At 62.1% G+C, this 20194-nt stretch overlaps 1 protein-coding gene across 1 annotated transcript; it reads left to right on the top strand.

Annotated features, from left to right (window-relative positions):
- The first annotated feature begins 526 nt into the window (after positions 1-526).
- Rap1gap (RAP1 GTPase activating protein) lies at positions 527-19748 on the top strand. The gene is made up of 23 exons (XM_077791660.1): positions 527-562; positions 1499-1546; positions 2316-2354; positions 2810-2995; positions 5855-5958; positions 6220-6298; positions 6680-6733; positions 7754-7837; positions 7988-8088; positions 8221-8350; positions 9299-9454; positions 9857-9928; positions 10522-10608; positions 10966-11103; positions 12710-12841; positions 14664-14741; positions 15558-15667; positions 16591-16704; positions 17917-18040; positions 18741-18843; positions 19135-19238; positions 19427-19464; positions 19719-19748. The coding sequence occupies exons 1-22, from the start codon at positions 545-547 to the stop codon at positions 19433-19435; spliced, it is 2070 nt and encodes a 689-aa protein (XP_077647786.1). The 5' UTR covers positions 527-544; the 3' UTR covers positions 19436-19464; positions 19719-19748.
- The last annotated feature ends 446 nt before the right edge of the window (positions 19749-20194 follow it).

The following is a 20194-nucleotide window of genomic DNA, read 5'->3' as shown; positions in this document are numbered from 1 at the left end:
GCCAGTGGGCTCAGGCACAGGTGTCAGGCCATCGGGCACCTCAGCATCCTCTCCAGCAGGGCCCCCACCCCACATTGTTGGGTTGTGTGAGCGGTGGCCGGTGGCCTGGGTTGACTGTCCTCTTCCTGGAGATGGAACCTTCTCATTCCACCTGGGCTCATCTCTGGGGCTGGCACCAGGGGCATTTCTCAGGGGCCTGTCCTGGCAGTGCCAACCTTGCAATGGCATGAAGGGGATCTGTCCCTCCCCAAGGGTCACGGCCTCCTCCCTAGGAAAAAGGACTGAGTGGGGTGGGCTCCCTGGGGCCCAGGACCTGGGTGTGGGCTCACCTCCACTGGCAGTTGGCCAAGTCCTGTGCCTCAGCCCCCTCCTATGATGCCTGCTGCACCCCGTCTTGCTGCCTCGAGCCCTGATGGCTGGTCAGAACTGAGGGGATCAGGAAGGCTGGGGTTGGGGAGACTCCTGGGGCTTGACAGGGCCAGCTGGGCCACCTCGGGACTGACCTGCCTTCCCGTCTCTGTTGCAGAACACAGATCTGTTTGAGATGATTGAAAAGATGCAGGTGAGGACGCTGGAGACGCCAGCCCTGGGAGCCACCGAGCTGGCTGGGCTGGAAGTGGGGGCCCTTTCAGTATTTCTAGCCCTACATCTTTCTGAGGACAGGCCAGGAGTCTTCGATAGACCATGCCAGGAGAAGATGGTGGCAGTTTTTGTCCAGAGTCCTGTCTGGGGGTCCTGTGGAAGAGGGGACCTCTCTGAGGACCCACCCAGGCTCCCAGCTCCCTTCCCTGTGTAGGTCCCCAGCAGGGCTACATCAGCTCAGCTCACCCTCACCCCATAAGAGGCATCACAGCTGGGCTGGACCCCAGGCAGAATGACGGAGGGGACAGAGGCCAGGGTGCCTGTCAGCCAGAGCTGCGCTGCTGTGGGGGAGCTGTTAAGGATCCGGGCAGCCTGGGGAGCAGCTCTGCCCCTGCCGCACCCCGGCCACCTTCGTCCAGTCCTGGTCTCCCAGGCCCTCGTCTGTGTCTTGTGTGGGCGTGTGTCGGGGGAGATGGGTGGGAGGGTGGTGGCGTGGGGGTGGCTCACAGAAGCCTCAGGAGCCTTGCCTGACGTCAGCTCACCCTCCCCAGCCCTGCTCTTTCCTGCCTCTCTCCGTCTCCACCTCCTCCCGCTCTCCACGTATCTGGATGATGCAGTGGCCCCCTCCCCACGCTCACACATGGGCCTGCGCACGCACCCCTGCCCCCACTCCCAGCAGCACGTGCATTCCTGAACAGAGCCCCCGCCCCTCCCTGCTGCGCTGGCTCTTCAGAGGGGCCTGAGGCATGAGCTGGCCAGCACCCTACCCTGGGAGTACCCGTCCTGCTCCCCACGTCCAGGGCTCTCCCAGGGCTTCCCTTCCACAGGGGCAGGAGCGCAGGAGAGCGAGCCTTCCACACATGGAAGGGCGCCTGGCCGCAGGTGGGGGTGTAATGGGTGATGCCTTGTCTTTCAGGGAAGCAGGATGGACGAACAGCGATGCTCCTTCCCGCCACCCCTCAAAGTAGGTGAAGCAGCCTGACCTCTGCAGCAGAGGTCAGCAGAGGTCCCCCCGCGGGCTGGGGGAGGGGCTCCAGGTGGCGCCACAGCCACCCAGTTGCGAAGGGTCTTACTGTGTGCCTTGTGCTGGGCCCTGGGTGGCCACTGCCCCAGGAGCTCTGAGTCCTGGAGCTCCTCCCTGCCCACCGCCCTGCTGCCCTTGCTCGCCTCTCCAGGCAGCTTCCCTGACCCTCTTCCGTCCGCAGCTGCAGAAAGACCCACCCAGGAGGGGCATTGGCTCTTGGTGATGTGGGACCCATCAACCCTAGAGGACTGAATGGCCCTAGAAGACACAGCTGGGCTTGGGGGAGTGGGCCCAGAGCTAAGCAGGCTCCTGGGCAGCAAGCCAGCTGCCTCTTCAGGGCCAGGGGTCTCAGAGTATGGTGCTCAGATCAGCGGCCTCTGGTCATCTGGGAGCATGAGGATGCCAGTCCCCGGGTGCCACCTGCCTGGCTGCACCAAGAACTGGTGTGAGGCGCAGCACCCTGTGTCTTCTAGGCCTCCTGGTGGCCCAGAGTTCTCCTCCGGGGAGGCAAGAGCCTCCTTTCCCCAGGCAGAGTGAACCCCGAAGACCCAGCACTCAGCCTGGCCTGCCTCTGAGCTGGCCTTGAGGGTCCCCCGGGGCAAGTCACTGCCCCATCTGTAAGCTGGGGGATGAGGCCATGGTCCCAGGGAGCCTGGGAGGCGAGGAGGGTGGGGACACCACCCAGCCGTGCCTCTCCTCTCTTTTGCAGACAGAGGAGGACTATATTCCCTACCCGAGCGTCCACGAGGTACCTGGCTGGACCCCCGAGCCACCCTTCCCCAGTCCAGGGAGGCCTTTGTGAAGGGCATCTGGACACCAGGTCCTCCCTCCCGGGGGCCTGGCTGCAGGCTCTGCTGGGCTGCTCAGTGAACAGGCCCAAGACTTTGGGCTGATTTGAACCGTAGGCTTCTGAGCCAGACGTTTCGCCTCCTGGGTCAAAGCCATGTGTCCCCCTCCCCTACCTGCCCCCAACTCCCATCCTTTGAGTCTGGGACAGAGGGCTCGGTGCTGTGGGGTCGGGGAGGGAAAGGGCTGGAGCAGGTACCCAGAGAGGGTGGATGTGCACCCTGGAGTCCACCCAGCTCTGGCCGGTCCGTAGTATTCCTTTGCCATGACAGAAGGGGCCCAAGTCTGAGCTGGGGAGTGTCCTGAGGCCCCCATCAAGGTGCTGTGTGGGTGGCTCTCAGCTGAGTCCCTCTTCAGGTCCTGGGGCGAGAAGGGCCCTTCCCTCTCATCCTGCTGCCCCAGTTTGGGGGCTATTGGATCGAGGGCACCAACCACGAAATCACCAGCATCCCCGAGACAGAGCCACTGCAGTCACCCACCACCAAGGTGAAGCTGGAGTGTAACCCCACTGCCCGCGTCTACCGGAAGCACTTTCTCGGCAAGGTGGGTGGCCAGCTGGTATTGGGGTTTGGCTGGGGTTGTCACAATCCAGCCTCACGGGAGGATGGGCCCAGGAAGAGCGCCCTCGTGATGGGGCTGGGTGACAGTCCCAGAGTCCTGAGTCTCAGGGAGCATGCGTGTGGGGTTATTCATCCATTCCACAAACATCTATTGCAAAAGGAGGTGGGATGACATGGCGGTTAACAGGAGAGATACCAGGGGGTGGGCCCCGGCTCTGCCACCTGCTGCCCAGGCACGGGGCGAGCTGCTTAGCTTCCGTGTGCCTCAGAGTCTGTCTGTAAAAATGGGGATAATGACACCCACCTCACGAGGCTGTTGTGAGGTTTCAACAGACCATGCTTATAAGGTGGTTTGAGTGGCATCTGGAACAAAGTAAGCGCTCCTCAGGTGAGCAAATAATGAGCTCCAGCTGTGTGCCGGGCGCTGCTCTCACCTTGCAGAAGGCAGCAAACAAAACAGGCTCGGCCCGCCCTTGAGCAGCTTGGGGTGGGGCTGGGAGGACAGTGTCACGTGATGGCTGGGCCTGGATTGACCACAGCTGCAGAGCAGGGACCCTGCCAGCAAGAGCTTGTCAGAGTGACACTCACGGTGTTCTTGAGAGTTGCTGGGTGGAGCCATGGGGACCGGAGGGGTGGTCCCCTGCTCGGGCCTCCTGCCAGTCAGGCTCCACAGCGGTGCTGCTGCATGCGGGGTCACAGACAGAACGTTGGAGCACACCCTAGGTGTGGAGCCTCCTGGCCCAGGCTCTTCCCTCTGTTGATGGTGTCGTCTTGGGCGAGTTATTTAGCCTTCTGGAGTCTGTTTCCTTGTCTATAAAAACAGGGATAATAAAAGTACATTTAAAACATATAGAGCCAGGTGTGATGGCACACACCTGTAAATTCAGCCCCTTGGGAGGCCGAGGCAGGAGGACTGTAAGTTCGAGGCCAGCTTGGGGAACTTAGTAAGATCCTGTCTCAAAATAAAAAGGGCTGGGGAGGTAGCTCTGTGGTAGAGCTGCCCTGGGGTTTACTCCTTGGTGCTGCCAGAGAAGGCAGATAGAACCATGCGTGTCGCATAGTAAATAAGCAATTAGCCACAGCTGTTATTACCTCTTCCTCATCCCTCTGTGAGGTCAAGATCATCCCGTTTTTACAGAAGAGGTAATTGAAACTCAGAGAGGTGAAGTGACTTGGTCAAGGTTGCAGCCGCACTGCCGAGGACTGGGCTCCTAGCAGTGTGTGTCCTTCTCTTTATCCTCCATCCCGGAGGAGGGGCTGGCCCTTTGGGGGGATTGAGAAGCTGCGTGACCTCAGCCTGGGCCCAGGACACCTGCCTGACCCTGGGAAACACGGGTGTAAACTGTCTGGGTTGGAGGAGGGTGCACCCAGCAGGCGGGGCTCAGGAGCCATCGCCTGGGACAAATGCAGAGCAGCGCAGAGGGATTTGTCTTCCACTGAGCCCTGTGGGTGGAGAGAACTGCACCCCAGGTGGCCTCGGCCAGAGGTGGCCTCCGCCAGAGGCTCTTGGCTGGGTCTGGCAGAGGCGGGATCCAGGGAAGAGCAGACGTTGGCACTCGGGAGAGGTTGCCAAAGCAGTGAGGAGCCGCAGATGGTGGTGCAGGGCCTTGAGCACAGCGGGATTTGAAGAGGTACAGGTGGCAGTCAGAGGCACAGAGACTGGGCTTAGGTCAGCAGGACAGGGGACGGGGCTCCAGACTCCAGATGGGGTGCCTCGGGAAGCAGCCCGGTGTGCGGGCACTGAGCCTGTTCTGAGTGAGGAAGGAGGTGAGGGTGACTGTGGGCATTGCTGTCCTGGGCCCTGAGTCCATCCTTCACTGTGTCCCTTGGGCTCCTCTGGGCTTGGGAGGCAGGTGTCCAAAGAAACTCCCCAGCCACTGGCCTTCTTGCAGGTGCCTGCCACTCCTCAGGGGACAGTGCTGAGCATTTGGGGGTTTCTGCTCCTCGGGGCAAGGCAGTGCTGGGTGGACGCCCTGCCCCTGTCCACTCGTTTGTCCCTGAACTGCAGATCTGTGGGGCCAATCCCCTGTCCCCCTTTCCCCACGGGGCTGCTGAACACCAGGGTTCATGTAGAAACAGGATTCACTTCCAGGTTGATCCCCGGGTGGGTGTGGCTGGGCTGCCGGCTCCACCCAGGGCTGGGACTGGCAGGGAGCCGGGAGCCAGGCTGGGGTGGCTTGGTTTCCGACTTCTCCACCTGGAGCCGTCAGCCAGCTCCCTTCTGGTGTCACCCGAAGCCGCCACCCCTCATGCCCTCTGGGGTGTCTTTCCCTGCCGATCCCTCTTTTCAGGAGGCAGGAGGGTGGGACCCACCTGGTCAGCTGCCATGTATGTTGTGAGATGGTCCACTTCCTGTTTCCCATGGGTCCTGGCCGGGGCCACAGAGCCACAGAGCCGCAGGTCGGGCAATCAGCTAGTTGGCTGGAACCCAGGGCCGTGCTAATGCTAGTTGGCTTTTTCTTACTGAGCACCTATTGTGTGCATCCCCAAGAAAGGCAAGGGCCGGTGACAGGCATGCATGGGCAGTGTGGCCCGACTTTGGTGCGGAGCCAGAGAGCAAAAGTCACTACAGATGCTCCGAACACTGTGTCTTTGCCAGGTGGCATCGCTTTCAGTCCCTGCCACCTGATCCAGGTAGGTGGCATCATTCCCACTTTATATATTAGGAAGGTGAGGCACAGAGGTGAGGTGACCCAGCTAGTGACAGATCTGTCTGAAGTGGAGCCGGCTACTGGCCACAACACTTGCTGCTTGGTGAGGGACCCATCTGGGGGCAAGTTGGCTTCTGGTTTCCAGAAGCTTCCAGCTCAGCCTCGCCCACTCCCCCCCTCCCCCGCCACAGGAGCACTTCAACTACTACTCACTGGACACTGCCCTCGGCCACCTGGTCTTCTCACTCAAGTATGATGTCATTGGGGATCAAGAGCACCTGCGGCTGCTGCTCAGGTGAGGACAGTGTGAGGGACCCCAGGACAGCAGGGAAGATGGGGGTCTACAAGAGCCCATCTCATTTTATCCACTCTTCTAATTGAGGCCCAGAGAAGGGCAGGATTTGCTGGAGGTCACACAGCAAGTGAGTGCCCCAGCCAGGCCTGGTGCCATCGTTGCCTGTGGTCCTCCCTGAAGTCTGTCCTCTCTGGCCTTGGTGTGGAGGCTGGACGGCTCCCCGCACTGCCCAGCCCTTCACCGTGGGCTTTCTCCTCCCAGGACCAAGTGCCGGACATACCACGATGTCATCCCCATCTCCTGCCTCACGGAGTTCCCTAACGTGGTCCAGATGGCAAAGGTAAGGCCTCGCTCCCAGGCCTCCTGTGTCTGGCCCCTGCCCGGGGGGACACAGGGCTGGGCGGCGGCTGGGCCCCAGCACTCCCTCGGCTTCTGCTCCGAGTGCCGCAGCCCCCCTGCACTCCTGCTTCCCATCTGCTCCCGCAGGGTCTTCGTGCTGCCTGTGGCACTCTTCGCAGCACCCTCAGATATCGGGGGCCCCAGTTTCCAAGTCCAGTTCTGAATAGCCATGAGCCCTGGTCCTGCTTCAGCCTCAGTTGTTCCCAGAACACCCTTCCCTCTCCCTTTTGCTGCTGTCCTCCCAGAGCTGGCCAGAGAGGCCAGGAGGCCCTCTCCCTCCTGCCTGGCCACACCTCACGCCCCTCCCTGTTGCCTCCTGCAGCTGGTGTGTGAAGACGTCAATGTGGATCGATTCTACCCTGTGCTCTACCCCAAGGTATGACAGGACCTGGGCCCTGATCACTGAGGGCGGGTGCCCCGGAGCTGAGCATTTATTGGGGACCTGCTGTGTGCTGGCCATTTCCCTTAAGTCTCCTCATTTGATCCTCGTGTCTTCTCTGCAAAGTCCACAGTTTGCAGAACAGAAAGCACAGAGAGCTCTGGGTCTTACCTAAGGATGCACAGCAGATACGGAAGGCCTCATTTGAATTGAGGGTTGCCTTGGAGGCAGGTCTCACTCATGTTGGGAAACTCTCAGTGCTGTCTGGGGACCCTCCTAAGGGCAGCTGGTCTCCAGACTACCACTGGCCTTGACTTCTGACCCCAGAGGGGTCATGGTCACCTGTGGAGATGCTGCCGTCCAAGCAGCTGCTCTCCCACTGGGCCTGCTAGTTCCAGGTGCTGTGGCCATGTGGGGATAGGGACAGAGGCTTCTGTTTGCAGCCAGCCGTGGGGCTTCCTGGAAGAGGTGGGACTTGAAGACATGTAAACCCTGGGTCCTGACTGGATCCCGGAGCAGGGTGAGGTCCTGCGGGGTGTCATGGTCTAGGAAAGGTGTCCCGAAGGATGGATGAGGTCTCAGAAATCAGGTCCCACCTCCCGACTATGGAAGGGGAACTGAGGCCCAGGGTGGGGAGGGGCTGCTGAAGGCCTCACAATCCGCCGCCGGTGGGACTTGGCCATTCTAGAAGGATGAGGCGGGTTTGCAGGGTACCCAGGGAGCAGGTGGGCGTTCTGGCGTAGAGTGGGGCATCTTTGTCCGGGACAGGCTGGGGGGCTCATAGCAAAGCCCAGGCACCCAGCAGAGCGGGGTCAAGTCCCGCCCTGCACACACTTGCAGGCTGCTGGCTGGAGACACATTGCCAAAGCTCTCTGAAGCCCAGGGCAGCCTGAGGGTCCCTGTGGGCTTGCTGAGACTGTTACATATGGTGCCAGGTGTGGCACTGGACACGTGCTGCTCAGAGAAGGGTAACTTGTAAGTGCAGTCCAGTCACCACGGTCCCCCCGTGCCCTGCAGGCTTCCAGGCTCATCGTCACCTTTGATGAGCATGTCATCAGCAATAACTTCAAGTTCGGAGTCATTTATCAGAAGCTCGGGCAGGTGTGTGCCTCCCATCTGCCCCCACCCCCTGCCCTCCGTCTGGCACCTCAGACCTGCCAGGGGACTGTCCCCCACCGGGAGTGAGTGGGGCTGGGGGCGGGGCAGCTCAGACCCAGCACGGTGACCATGGCCCCTGTGGTTGGTTCCCAGACCTCAGAGGAAGAACTCTTCAGTACCAACGAGGAGAGCCCAGCCTTCGTGGAGTTCCTGGAGTTCCTGGGTCAGAAGGTCAAACTGCAGGACTTCAAGGGGTGAGTGCTGGGGTGGACATGCGCAGCTGAGCCGACGCGGGCATCTGGGCAGGGAGGGAGCCCCCGTCCTGGCCCCATGGAGGCCTGGCCGGGGCTGAGACTGAGCCGTGGCCTGGGGGGGCCCGGGGGCAGGTTCCGAGGAGGCCTGGACGTGACCCATGGGCAGACGGGGACCGAGTCTGTGTACTGCAACTTCCGCAACAAGGAGATCATGTTTCACGTGTCCACCAAGCTGCCCTACACAGAAGGGGACGCCCAGCAGGTAGCCTGGCACCCAACCACCTGCCTCTCACTGTCCACCTGTGCCCCCACCCACCTCTGTTCAGCATCTACCACGCCAGGCTTGGTGCTGGGCCCTGGGATACAGGCACGGAAATCATCCAGTTCCTCCAACAGAGGGCCCTGGGAAACCTTCACTTCATTCTGTGAAGTGGGGATAGTAATGGCGCGACCTCGTGGGTGAGAGTGGAGGAGGGACACACAGGGATAGGTTCTGATACATAGCAAGAGCCAAAAAGGTGAGCTAGGATTTTTGTGAGAAGTGAGGGGCATTATGGGGTCAGGTGGTGGCACTGAGGTCTGGCCGATCCGGGGTAAGGAAGAACTTTCAAGACAGGCTGCAAAGGAGCTGGCAGGAGTTCGGAATACTTCAGACCAGCTTCTGCAAAGTCCTGGAGTCCAGGAGGCGCAGGCACCATGTGTCACCTTGACCCGAGCTGCCTTAGGCCATCTGCCTTACCCCACTTACCCAGCCCAGGGTGCTAAAGGGTACTTGAGAAAAATGGAAATACACTTTCCCCTGTTCTTGGTGGCTTTTTCTTTTCTTCTCTTTTCATAAGACCATCTGTTCTTTTGAGCAACATGAATATACGTGGAGTAGAACTTGTTTATTTAATAGAGGGTCACATTTGGGGGCATTTAGATAGGAGAAGATTTGAGAGGAAGGGCCTGGAAACCAGGATTTGGATCCAGGTCTCTGAGCTCATTGTAGGTCCTTGCAAATCACTTCTCTCTTGGTCTCGATTTTCTCACCTGCCACAGGTTTCCAAGACAACTAAAATAATTCAAAGACAAGTGTTCAATATTTATTTTTGAGCGGGGGGCAAGCAAATCCTAAGATGTGCTCTCTGCCTACCCCAAACCCCCCCCACCCCTTTGGTCACCCCCACCCCCCAGGGGCAGGCTGTAAGTCCTGTGGCCCTGTGCTCAGTTGCAGCGGAAGAGACACATCGGGAACGACATCGTCGCTGTGGTCTTCCAGGATGAGAACACGCCCTTTGTGCCCGACATGATCGCATCCAACTTCCTGCACGCCTATGTGGTGGTGCAGGCTGAGGGTGGGGGCCCTGATGGCCCGCTCTATAAGGTAGGTGGTCTCAGAGCTCTCCAGGGGCACTAGCAAGGGCCCTGCCACAGCTCAGCCCCCCAGCACACCTGTCTCGGTCCTTCCCACTGTAGGCAGAGGCCAGGGAGGACCCCCCACACCCTTCACTCCTCAGAGAGACTCCTCCCTCCCCTACCTCCTGCCTGCTGCCAAGCCCTCTGCCTCCTTTAGCCTCCTCCCAATGATCTGAGGTCCCCTGGCCAGCCCCACCCCTCAAATTCAGGGCCAAGGATGGAGGAGCTGAAATGCCAAGAGGATTCTCCACTCAGCGATCAGAGCCTCCTGCACCCAGGGGCAGGAGGGGAAGGGAATGAGGGACTTCTGGCTGGTGTGGGGTGGAACAGGCCGCCCCATCCACAAGGAGAACTGCCCCTTCTCTTTCAGGTCTCGGTCACGGCAAGGGATGATGTGCCCTTCTTTGGGCCCCCCCTTCCGGACCCTGCGGTGTTTAGGAAGGTGAGAGAGACTGTCCCAACCCTGTGGTGTGCAGAGCAGGACTAAAGGGGAGGGTCTTGGGAGGCTCAGGTTCTGCCTCATGAGGTTCTGAAGCCGGGGCAGCTGGGACACCCTAACCCTGCACCTGGGATCTGGCTTTTCTCTTGATCTTGATAAGAATTGGGTCTCCCCCCCCCCCCCCCCGCTGCCCCCCGAAGGTCATGGAGTAAATGATATGACTGCCATTTTCATAGCAGACCTTGGCCTTTCCTCAGTCTTATTCTTTCTGAAAGTTCAATCTTTCCTCTAAAATATTTGGGAAGAGGGCACATGTCTCTGTGACCTTTCAGAAGCCACACTGCAGACCTTGGCTTCATCCCCAGGTTACCCCAGGCCCTAAAACCTGTGGAGGTTGCTCTCCCGAGGGGGTGGATGACCCTTAGTGCCTGGGCTGGGGGCTGAGCCAAGGAGATGCCCTTCTAGGAGTGCCCAGGGTGACCCAGGCCAGGCACAGCGCAGGAGCTCCAGCCCCTGCCTCACAGGCTCAGCAGGCCCTTCCCGTTCATTTACCACCCCACCCCCTTCCCCATCTCCTCGGCACTGGGGGCTCCCAGGGGCCTGAGTTCCAGGAATTTTTGCTGACGAAGCTGATCAATGCTGAATACGCGTGCTACAAGGCCGAGAAGTTTGCCAAACTGGAGGTGAGGATGGGCTTTGGGGGCTGAGCCCCTTCTTCCCTTTCCTAGTCTAGAATCTCAGCCGGCTGTAGGGAGGGAAAAGGCTCCTTCAGACCCTGGCCCTGGGGGCTACCTGGGTGGGAGGAAGCAGGAGGGCCCTGTCCGGGGCCCCAGGTGGGCAGAGAAGAGGGGGCCGGGACGGGAGGGTCCTGGGGGCTGCCTGACCTGTGGAGGGAAGGAGGGAGCCAGCGCGGCTCCGGGGTCCAGGACCCCCCCCCCCCGCACCCCCCTCACTCTGAGAAGGTGGCCGGCGCTCGGGAGGGGACCAGGATTGGAACTGCGGGAGGACGGGGCGGGTCACCGGGGCTCTCCGGCCCGCAGGAGCGGACGCGCGCCGCCCTGCTAGAGACGCTCTACGAGGAGCTGCACATCCACAGCCAGTCCATGATGGGCCTGGGCGGCGACGAGGACAAGATGGAGAACGGCGGCGGCGGGGGCGGCTTCTTCGAGTCTTTCAAGGTGGAGGGTCCGGATGGCCCGAGCGGGGAGCCGGCGCAGGGCGGGGCTGGGGTGGAGTCGGGGCGGGGCGAGGGCCGGCGTGGGGCGTGGCTAGAAGAGCTAGCTGGGCGTGGGCGGGGCTAGAGGCGGGCTCCCCGTTGGGGGCGGGGCCGGGTGCCTACCGTCTAGGTGAGCTGGGAGGTACCTGGGCCTTGGGTAGTACCAGGCTGGGGGGAGAGTGTAAGCGGGGACAGTGACTAGGGGAGGAGGTAGTGGCCGGAGGTGAGGCTGAGGCCTGGGGGCAGAGTACCTCTGGGAAGTCAGCTGAAGGTCGAAGTCCCTGGGGTGGCAGCCTGGTGCTGCTGGTGTCCTGGGCTGTGGCTGCCAGGGTCTGCCAGCAGAGAAGAGACCTCTGTCTTGACCCAGAGGAAGAAATAGAGGTCCTAGGAGGGGTTTGTGAGCCTGTACCTGTTGAAGAGGGACCTGACCCGTGGGACCCACGGTGGCTACCCCTGGTTGGGTTCAGTGTTGAGAGAACAGGTTCCCAGGGGTCAGACCCAGCTCTGCCCCTTACCAGCACAGGCGTTTTCTGAGCCTCAGCTTCTTTCTCCGTGGACTTGGGTCATGGGAAACCACCTCAGACCACTGTAGCTACTTGTAAGGCAGTCAGGTTGGCACGATATAAGTTAAAAAGCAAAATGCAAGACTGCTCCGCTGCCTCAGCATGAGTGTCCAAGTGAGAAGCAGAGGAGGTTCCCCCACCCCTGGAGGGGCTTGGGCAGCAGGGACCTAGGCAGTGGCCTCTTTGCTACCATCTCCTCCACCCACAGAGGACTGTCTCTCCTCTGGGTGCCCAGCCAGGTAGTTGAGCTGTACCCTTACCCTCGGGCAGGCCACCAGGCTGTGGGTTTGTATACAGGGATAGCCCAGTGACCCGGAAGGAGCCGCCCTGCCTCTGCCCGCTGGAGGCAGGAAACGGGGGTGAACATGGGTTTGGAGTGGTTTCTTTGAGAAGGATTCCAGTGGTCTCACATCAGGAAGACGCCAGACCTAGATTAGGTCAGGGAGTTTCTCAGAGTCCACAGTCAAGGGCATAGGATTTGGCAGATGGGTTCTAGCTCACCTCTTCCTATCTCATCACCTGTAAAGTGGGCATGAGGATCAGCACCCTGTGGGGGGACTCAGCAGCAGGGTGAATGTGAAGCATCTGGTCCCCCAGGGAGCACACAAGAAGGGAGGGAGGAAGGAAGGAGAAAGGAGATCTCAGACCCCCCCCCCCCAAAAAAAAAAGGGCAAGAAACAGGTTTCTGGAGGGTTCTGTGCACATTTGATCATGACTCAGCATTTCTCCTGTTCCTACAACTGCCTGAGACCCAGCACACAGCAGCCTGTGCGGCTCAGAGAGGTAGTGTGACATGCCCAAGGCTGCCCAGCAAGCTGGTGACAGAGCCAGGCCAAACTACTCTTATGCACTGTGCGTACCTGCCTCTTGGGTGGCATATAAAGACACCTAGAACTCACAAGGAGATGGGATGGGACTTCCTGGGTCACCAGGGTGGTATTAATAGGGAAGGACTAGATGCCTGGGCTTCCCCATGCCTCCTCCACACCCATCTCGCCTTCGCAGCGGGTCATCCGGAGCCGGAGCCAGTCCATGGATGCCATGGGACTAAGCAACAAGAAGCCCAACACCGTGTCCACCAGCCACAGTGGGAGCTTTGCACCCAACAACCCTGACCTGGCCAAGGCTGCTGGAATAGTGAGTGTCCCCACCCTCCCCGCCCCTCCCAGGGCCCTCAGTGCCCCCACCTCCTGAAGTCTGGCCCACCTCGCTCCCTGGCCTTGCTGTCCACATGCCCACCCTGGGCTCTGGACTTGGTCTAACCACTGCTTTCCACGGGGGTCAAGTGCTCCTGCCAGGACCTGGGTGCTAAGAGCCTGCAGCCCCTTCCCCAGCTCTTTGGCCCTTTATTTAGGTGTGACTTTCTGCAGGTCAGCTCCTGGGCAGTCTGTGTCCCATCCTTATTGAGTACCTACTGTCTGTGTGTGCTGGGAACTGGGCTGCTGTGTGGGCACCTACTGTCCAGCCTGGGGTTTCTGGGAGCACCTAATGTGTGTCAGGCTGTGGGCACCCACTGTGTGTCAGGACCTGCGTTGCTGTGTAGACATGCACTCTGTGAGCACCCATGTGGGCCTGGTCCTGAGTTTGTGTGGCCAGCCCTGGGCTGGTGTGTGAGCACCTATTGTGTGTCAGGACCTGGGCTGTTGTGTGAGCATATGATGTGTACAGAGCCTGGGATATCAGTGAACACCTACTGTGTGTCAGAAAGCCGGCTGCTATGTGGGCATTTCCTCTGTGGCACCTCCTACTGTGTGTCTGCAGCAGCCTGGGCCTCTGTGGCTGTGGCTACCTATTGTGTGTCAGGAACTGGACTTCTGTGTGGACGCCTCCTGAGGGAGCCCCTCCTGACTGTCTGCCAGACCCTGTGAGAGCTGGCCCCTCACTCCGGGGAGTGCTGTGGGCAGGAGAAACTTGTCTGCGTGGGGGCCTAGCTGCTTTGCGCCACCTCCTGGCCTCCCGGGACACTGCACTCACTGCTCTCACACCTCTCCACACTCCATCCATCCATCCACCCCTCCTCCTGTTAACCCTCCCATCCATCTATCTGTCCATCCCTCCACCCATCCACCCATCCACCTGTCTACATACCCACCCACCCATCCACCCATCTATTCACCCACCCACCCATCCACCACTCCTCTACCCACCTGTCTACATATCTGTCCACGCACCCATTCACCCACCCACCAGTCCACTCCTCTACCTACCTATCCGTCCACCCACTCCTTTTCCCATTCATTTACCCACCCATCCACCCACCTGCCCCTGTCTTCTGCATGCCAAGCCCTGTGCTCAGTGCTTCGAGGCTGTTGTGTGGCAGGGCCCACCCGCACCTGCCCTGTGGGCTGATCTAGCTGGGGAGCTAGGTAAGGCCTCTGCTGCCCAAGAGTCACCAAGCTCACCACTGTCATCCGAGGAAGTGGCCCAACCTCCCCCAACCCAGGTTCTCCAGCCACTCCCTTCCTCCCTATTGGAGTGGCCCAGCCTCCTGTGGGTGGCCTCCGAGGGACCCCGGGGACAGGGACAGGCCAGCGGCACCCACCATGGCAGTAATCAGACCCATTTCTGTTTTTGTTTTTGCACAACTCTCTTCTCTTCATGTTACTTCCTCTCCCTCCACTTTCTTGTCTCTGTTTTTCTTCCGTCTCCCCTCTTTCCTGTTCCCTCGGCCTCCCTGCCTCCCCGCCTCTTCCTTCTCTTGCCCGTTGTCCTTTGCTCCTCTCCCCTCCCTTGCCCACTCCTCACGCCCTCCCTCTCCCCTCACCCCTGCCTTCTCCCATTGGTCTCTGCCCCTCGCTCCCTGGGCCATCTCTGTCCTGCTGCTCTGCCCCCTCCCCTGGGCCCCATCTCTTTCTGTCTCCTCCGCCTCGTGCCTCCCTGTCTCTGTCCCACCTCGCTCTCCCCTTTGCTCTCTGTCCCCTCCCTCGCCTTCTCTGCCCCGCCCTCTGCTGCTTGCCAGTCATTGCTTATTCCTGGGAAAAGCGCGAGTAGATTCGGACGCCGGGGCAGTGCCATAGGCATAGGAACCGTGGAGGAGGTTGTCGCCCGCGGGCCGCGGCTCTGGAGGCTGCCTGCACGCGCTGTCCACTGCTCACTCTCGGGACGGAGGCCATATTGGGGACATTGCCCCCTTTCCCTGGGACAGGCCCAAGGGCGTGCGGGACGGGATGCCAGCAGCGCTGAGGGCACTCAACACCTCTCTGGGGGCTGGCACCTGGGCCAGAGCCAGGGGCCCTTTCCAGGGGCTCCTGGCTCTGCCCAGTCCCTGCCGGGGTCTGGTGCCCAGGCCCCTCTGCCAGATGCACGTCCCCCAATATCGCTGGTTCTGCATGGAGTGCCGCGCCTCCCCCGCCCTGACCCGCTCCACCACCAGCTGCCCTGGGGGGTCCCGCCCTCCGTGCCTCAGGGCCACCTCCTGCCTGCCCTGTGGTGTGTGCGGATGGGGTCTTTCAGCTGCTGGGCCAGAGCCTCTCTGGGGGGCAGGGGTTGCTACTCACAGTCACCACCTGTCCCCGAGCTGTAGGTCCCTTGAAGCCCAGGGAGCAGGACAGTGGCCATTCTGATGACTTGGTCCCCTCCCCTCCCCGCCCAGCATGGCTGCCCCAGCCCCTCAGGTCCCTGCCCTTCTCCTGAACCAGGATCCCTGCTGTGTGGACGCAGAGAGGCCCTGGCCCTCTCTGGGCCTGTTTTCCTGTCTGAACTAGGGGCTGCCTCCGAACGCACGTCTTCTCTCCTTTTTTGCTCATTACCTCTGCTTCAGGGGGGTGAGGGTGGGCTGCAGGGCCCAGGGGGAAGCGGGGGGCCCTGGGGCTCCCAGGGCAGGTGGGCACTGAGTTGGGGCCTCTCCCCACAGTCACTGATTGTCCCTGGGAAGAGCCCCACAAGGAAGAAGTCGGGCCCGTTTGGCTCCCGCCGCAGCAGCGCCATCGGGATCGAGAACATCCAGGAGGTGCAGGAGAAGAGGTGGGTGGCGCAGCAGGACCGCCCTGTCCCCTGAGCTGCTCTGACCCCTGCCCGGTGGCAAACAGGTGCCACAGGAAGTGCCTCCGTGACCTGGGCAGCATACCGGCTCCCTGGAGGCCCGCGCCCTGCAGATCAGGAGGCTGTAGGTCAGAGGGTCAAGGGGCTCACCCAGATCACAGGGCCAGCACAGGGCAGCTGGGATTGAGCCCTGTCTGGGACCAGCACCTGGGTTTTCCACTGCTGCCTAGGTGTGAGAGGGGCCGGCACTGGTCTGGGCAGGCACGGGTGGGTGGGGCCTTGTGCATGCCTGTGGGCTGTGTAGGCCGCAAAACCTTGTTAGCAGCAGAGCTGCCCCAGGACAGCAGAGAATCTGCTGGTATGAACCTGTTTCCACTATCCCGGGGCTGTGTGACCTAGGGCAAGTCACTGTACTTCTCTGAACTTCATGATTCTAATCTGAAAAACTGGGATAAGAAAACAGCCAATAGCAGGGGGCTGCTGTGAGGGTTCCATGCTGTGACTATGAAGCGGGGTTAGGGGAACCAAGAGCATTCCAAGAATGGAGCCAACACTGTCCTCACTGCCACCAACGTTCAGAATGCTATAAAGCCCAGGTTCAGGTGTTGGCACTGCCAGGTTGGAGCTGGCCGGTCCCTTTCCATCTCTCAGGCCCAGTTTCCCTATCTGTCACGGGGACCATTATGCTCCCTCCCATGTCGAGGAGAACTTGGGAGATGTCCTGTTGTGTGGCGCTGCACGGTGCCTTCCCCATCGCTGGCCACGGTGTGCGCGGGATGACGTGGCCCTGGAAGGGGGTGGGTGAAGGCAGGAGGCGCTCTGACCCCCCTCACCGCCTGGGCCTCGTTCTACCCCAATGCCAGGCCTGGCGCTGAACCCCCCCGCTGCCCCCGTGTGCCCCGCAGGGAGAGCCCTCCGGCTGGCCAGAAGACCCCGGACAGCGGGCATGTCTCCCAGGAGCCCAAGTCGGAGAACTCGTCCACCCAGAGCTCCCCGGAGATGCCCACCACCAAGAACAGGTTGGGCTCTGGCCGCCAAGCCGGGGCTTGGGGGTGGCCCTTTCACATCCTGGGCCTTGGGCTGCCCAGGAGCCCGACACTGCCACGAGGCATCAGGGAGGCCTGGGCACCCTCTGACACACCCACTGAGCACCCTGTGGCGCCAGCCCCCACCTCGGCAAGGTGTAACAAGCCGTTCCAGACAGCCCAGTCAGTGGGTGTGGTCTCCATCATGGCTGGGGTCGTAGTGTTCTCTGTGGGTCTCCAGGGGAGACCTCTCCCAGGGGTGGCATCTGAATTGAGAGTGGAGCAAGGAGTCTGCCTGGCTAGGTCTGGCCTGCCTGACGGAGAGAAGAGGGTCTCCAGCGAGGAGCCCAGCAAGTGCAAAGGCCCTGAGGCATGCTGGATACCTGCAAGGAAGGGTAGTATGCAGCTGGAGCCAAGCAAGTGAGGGGCTGTGCTGGGTGACAGGAACGAGGGCAGAGGGCTAAGCCTGAATGAGAGCTTTGAATCTGATCTGAGAGGAATAGGAGCCTTTAGAAGATTCTCGTGAGAGAGCCCCGTCCAGGGTGCTGTCTGGAGCAGGGGCTGGCGGGACAGGCCCAGGAGCAGGGAGGCCAGAGGGGGCTGCTCTCTCCCTGTGCACAGGCTGAGTCCCTCTGGGCTGGGTTCTGCTGGCTCAAGAGGAGTGGCAGGAGCCAGACCAGGCGAGCCGGCCAGAGGCTATGTCTGGGAGTCAGATTCCCTGGGGTCTGAGCCAAGGAGTGAGACTCCAGGCCGGGGACCCGGGACAACAGGCAGCAAGGGTCGGGGAGTAGGCCGTGGTGCCTGGGCCCAGGTCGCTGTCCCCCAGCCACACGCCCCCCCACGGCCTCTCCTCATCTGGAGATGGGTCTAGCCGAGGGAGCTTGGGTGACCGTGCTGGTCCACGCCTGCCCTGTGAGCATGCTGTGTGTGGCCGTGTGACAGTTAAGCACTACTGCCATCGAACACCAAGTCCAGGCGTGGGGCTGTCCGGGGACACTGGTGAGCCATGAGACTGACGTGGAGCCGGGGGGACCTGGTCAGCTCCATGCACCAGGAAGGACAGTTGGGGGCTGCACTGGGAGGCCCGGGGCCCAGGAGCTCTCTCGGAGGCCACTGAGGCACTTGGCCGGCTCCAGGTGGGGCCTCCCTGTGCCGCAGTGACCAGCCTGCTCCGGTGGGTGTGGCTAACGGGGGCTTTTGTGCCAGGGCGGAGACCGCAGCCCAGAGAGCAGACGCTCTGAAGGACTTCTCCCGCTCCTCGTCCAGCGCCAGCAGCTTCGCCAGCGTGGTGGAGGAGACGGAGGGCGGGGACGGGGAGGACACGGGCCTGGTGAGACGCCGGGGCTGGGTGCTCTGCCGCCATGGGAGGGGACAGGAGGGGGACCCTGGAGATGCTCAGGGCAGAAGCATGAGCACGTGGCCGAGATGTGATCAGGGGACCTAGCTCAGAGGGCAGGGCTGGCCGCCCAGTGCCGCCCGGGAGCCCCGCCTGCGCGGTTGGTGGCTGGCCTCCTGCCCCTCTCTCACCACCTCACACCTTCCAGGCTGTTCCGCAGCCCCCACACGTGCCGGGCGGGCCACTGCCAGCCGTGCCCTGCCACTTCTCCCTGGAGCCCTCTTCCCGCGAGGCCCTGCTGACTCGGGCCGTCCCCGCCTGGGTGGCCTCCTCCCGGCACCCTGTTCCCTCCCAGGGCCCCATGGCTGGCAGCCCCGGCCTCACAGCCCCTGGGCTGCCCCCCCCTTCTCCAGCCCCCCGTTAGCGGCCCCCTGTGCCTTGCTGGCCCTGCTCCAGGGGCTGCGGGGAGCCAGGCAGTCCGGGGTCCCCTGTGGGGTCCCGTGGGCCTGGCGTGCCTCCTAGACCCCAGGACCGGCTGCTTCCTGCTTCGTGCCGTGGCCTGGTGGAGAAGTCCGTGCGTGGAGAGGGCGGCCCAGGCCTGGCCGGTGGCTCCCCAGGGGCCGACATTGCTGCCCCTGCCCCAGTTCCCTGTCACTCTTGCCCATGGGGCTGACCTTCCTCCCCTTGTCCCCAGGACAGCGTCTCCTCCTCAGGGACACCCCACAAGCGGGACTCGTTCCTCTACAGCACGTGGCTGGAGGACAGCGTCAGTACGACCAGCGGGGGCAGCTCCCCAGGTACCAGGCCGGGCAGCCCCCGGGCAGGACCACTCGTGGGGGTGGGGAACAGAGGGTGGGTGCGTTCCCCTGCCCCAGGTGGTGGGCATGTGACTATCCCGACACGGATTGGAGGCCGGTAGCTTCCTGGATCAGCCTCCGAGGACAGTGGGGGTGGATTAGGGGTGGGGGTCCCTCAGGGAGGGACTTGGCGGTGTGGGGCAGCACCGGTGCCGACCGCCCACCCATGCCCCGTCTCCCTGGTGCCTCCCCGCGGCCAGTGAGGTGGCTCCCTCCTGCCCCCCTCCCCAGGCCCCTCACGGTCACCCCACCCAGACGCCGGCAAGTCGGGGGACCCTGCGTGTCCCGAGATCAAGATCCAGCTGGAAACGTCTGAGCAGCACCTGCCGCAGCTGGTATGAGGCCCACCCTGGGGGACATCCCGCCGGGAGGGGACTAGTTGGGGTGGGGTTCTCAGGGGACCCAGAGGCCAGGAGGGCTTGGGCCCACGAGCCTGGGCCCAGCCAGTGACTCTGCTTCCTGTGTCTCCTGCCCTCGGCTCCGTCTGTGCTGCCACCTCTCTCCATGGCCACCTCGTGTGCAGGGCTGTTAGCCGCCCACCGGGAAGGTGCCGCTCAGCAGGTCAGCAGCTCCCACCTGGAGGGAGGGAAGGCGTCTCTGTGAGAGCCAGCTGTCCCCAGTGGGGACGCGGCCCCGGGCCGGCTCCTCTGCCTCCGTTTCCCTACCTCTGTGGTGGGTTCGTAGGCCCCTGGCCTCCCCTGAAGAGGTGCTGGAGGAACTGGTGGAGCCGGAAGGAGCTGGGCCGGGCTGGGTGGGGTGGGGACCCAGAGCCGGGGCTCCGCATCATGATGCCTCTGCCCCCCTTTTCCCTGTAGATGAGGCCACAGAAGCACAAGGTGAAGACTCTGTGTCAAGCCAGGCAGCTGGGACCTCTGCCCTCAAGGCCACCGGCCCTGGAGCTGCCCGGCCTCCCAGCCCTCCCCTTGGCCCACCCCCTGGGCTGTCTCTGCAGGGCGGAGCCATCCAGACCTGGGCGGGGAAGCTGCTGGCACCATCCTGTCCCCCAGGCTGGAGGTCTGGGCTTGGCCAGGGATTGGTCAGTGAAGCAGGACTGCAGGTCTAGCTAGCCTCCCCCCTGGGTCTCTGTCACCCCTGGGTGCCCCCATGGACTTAGGGGGGCAGGGTGGGAGAGGCAGATTGGGAGAGGTCAGTGCACACAGAGCCTACCAGGTAGGCGGCAAGATGTGTGGAGTGGGCACTGGGCTGGGCGTCCTGGCTCCTGATTGGGGTTTGGCTGTGTGACACTGGGCAAGTCACTCACCTTCTCTGGGCATCTGCTACAACTGGACAC

Source organism: Urocitellus parryii, chromosome 11 (assembly GCF_045843805.1).
Source record: "Urocitellus parryii isolate mUroPar1 chromosome 11, mUroPar1.hap1, whole genome shotgun sequence".
In the NCBI taxonomy this organism is placed as follows: Eukaryota; Metazoa; Chordata; class Mammalia; order Rodentia; family Sciuridae; genus Urocitellus; species Urocitellus parryii.
Note: the sequence above shows the minus strand (reverse complement) of the source record. Positions and strands in the feature narration are given on the sequence as shown.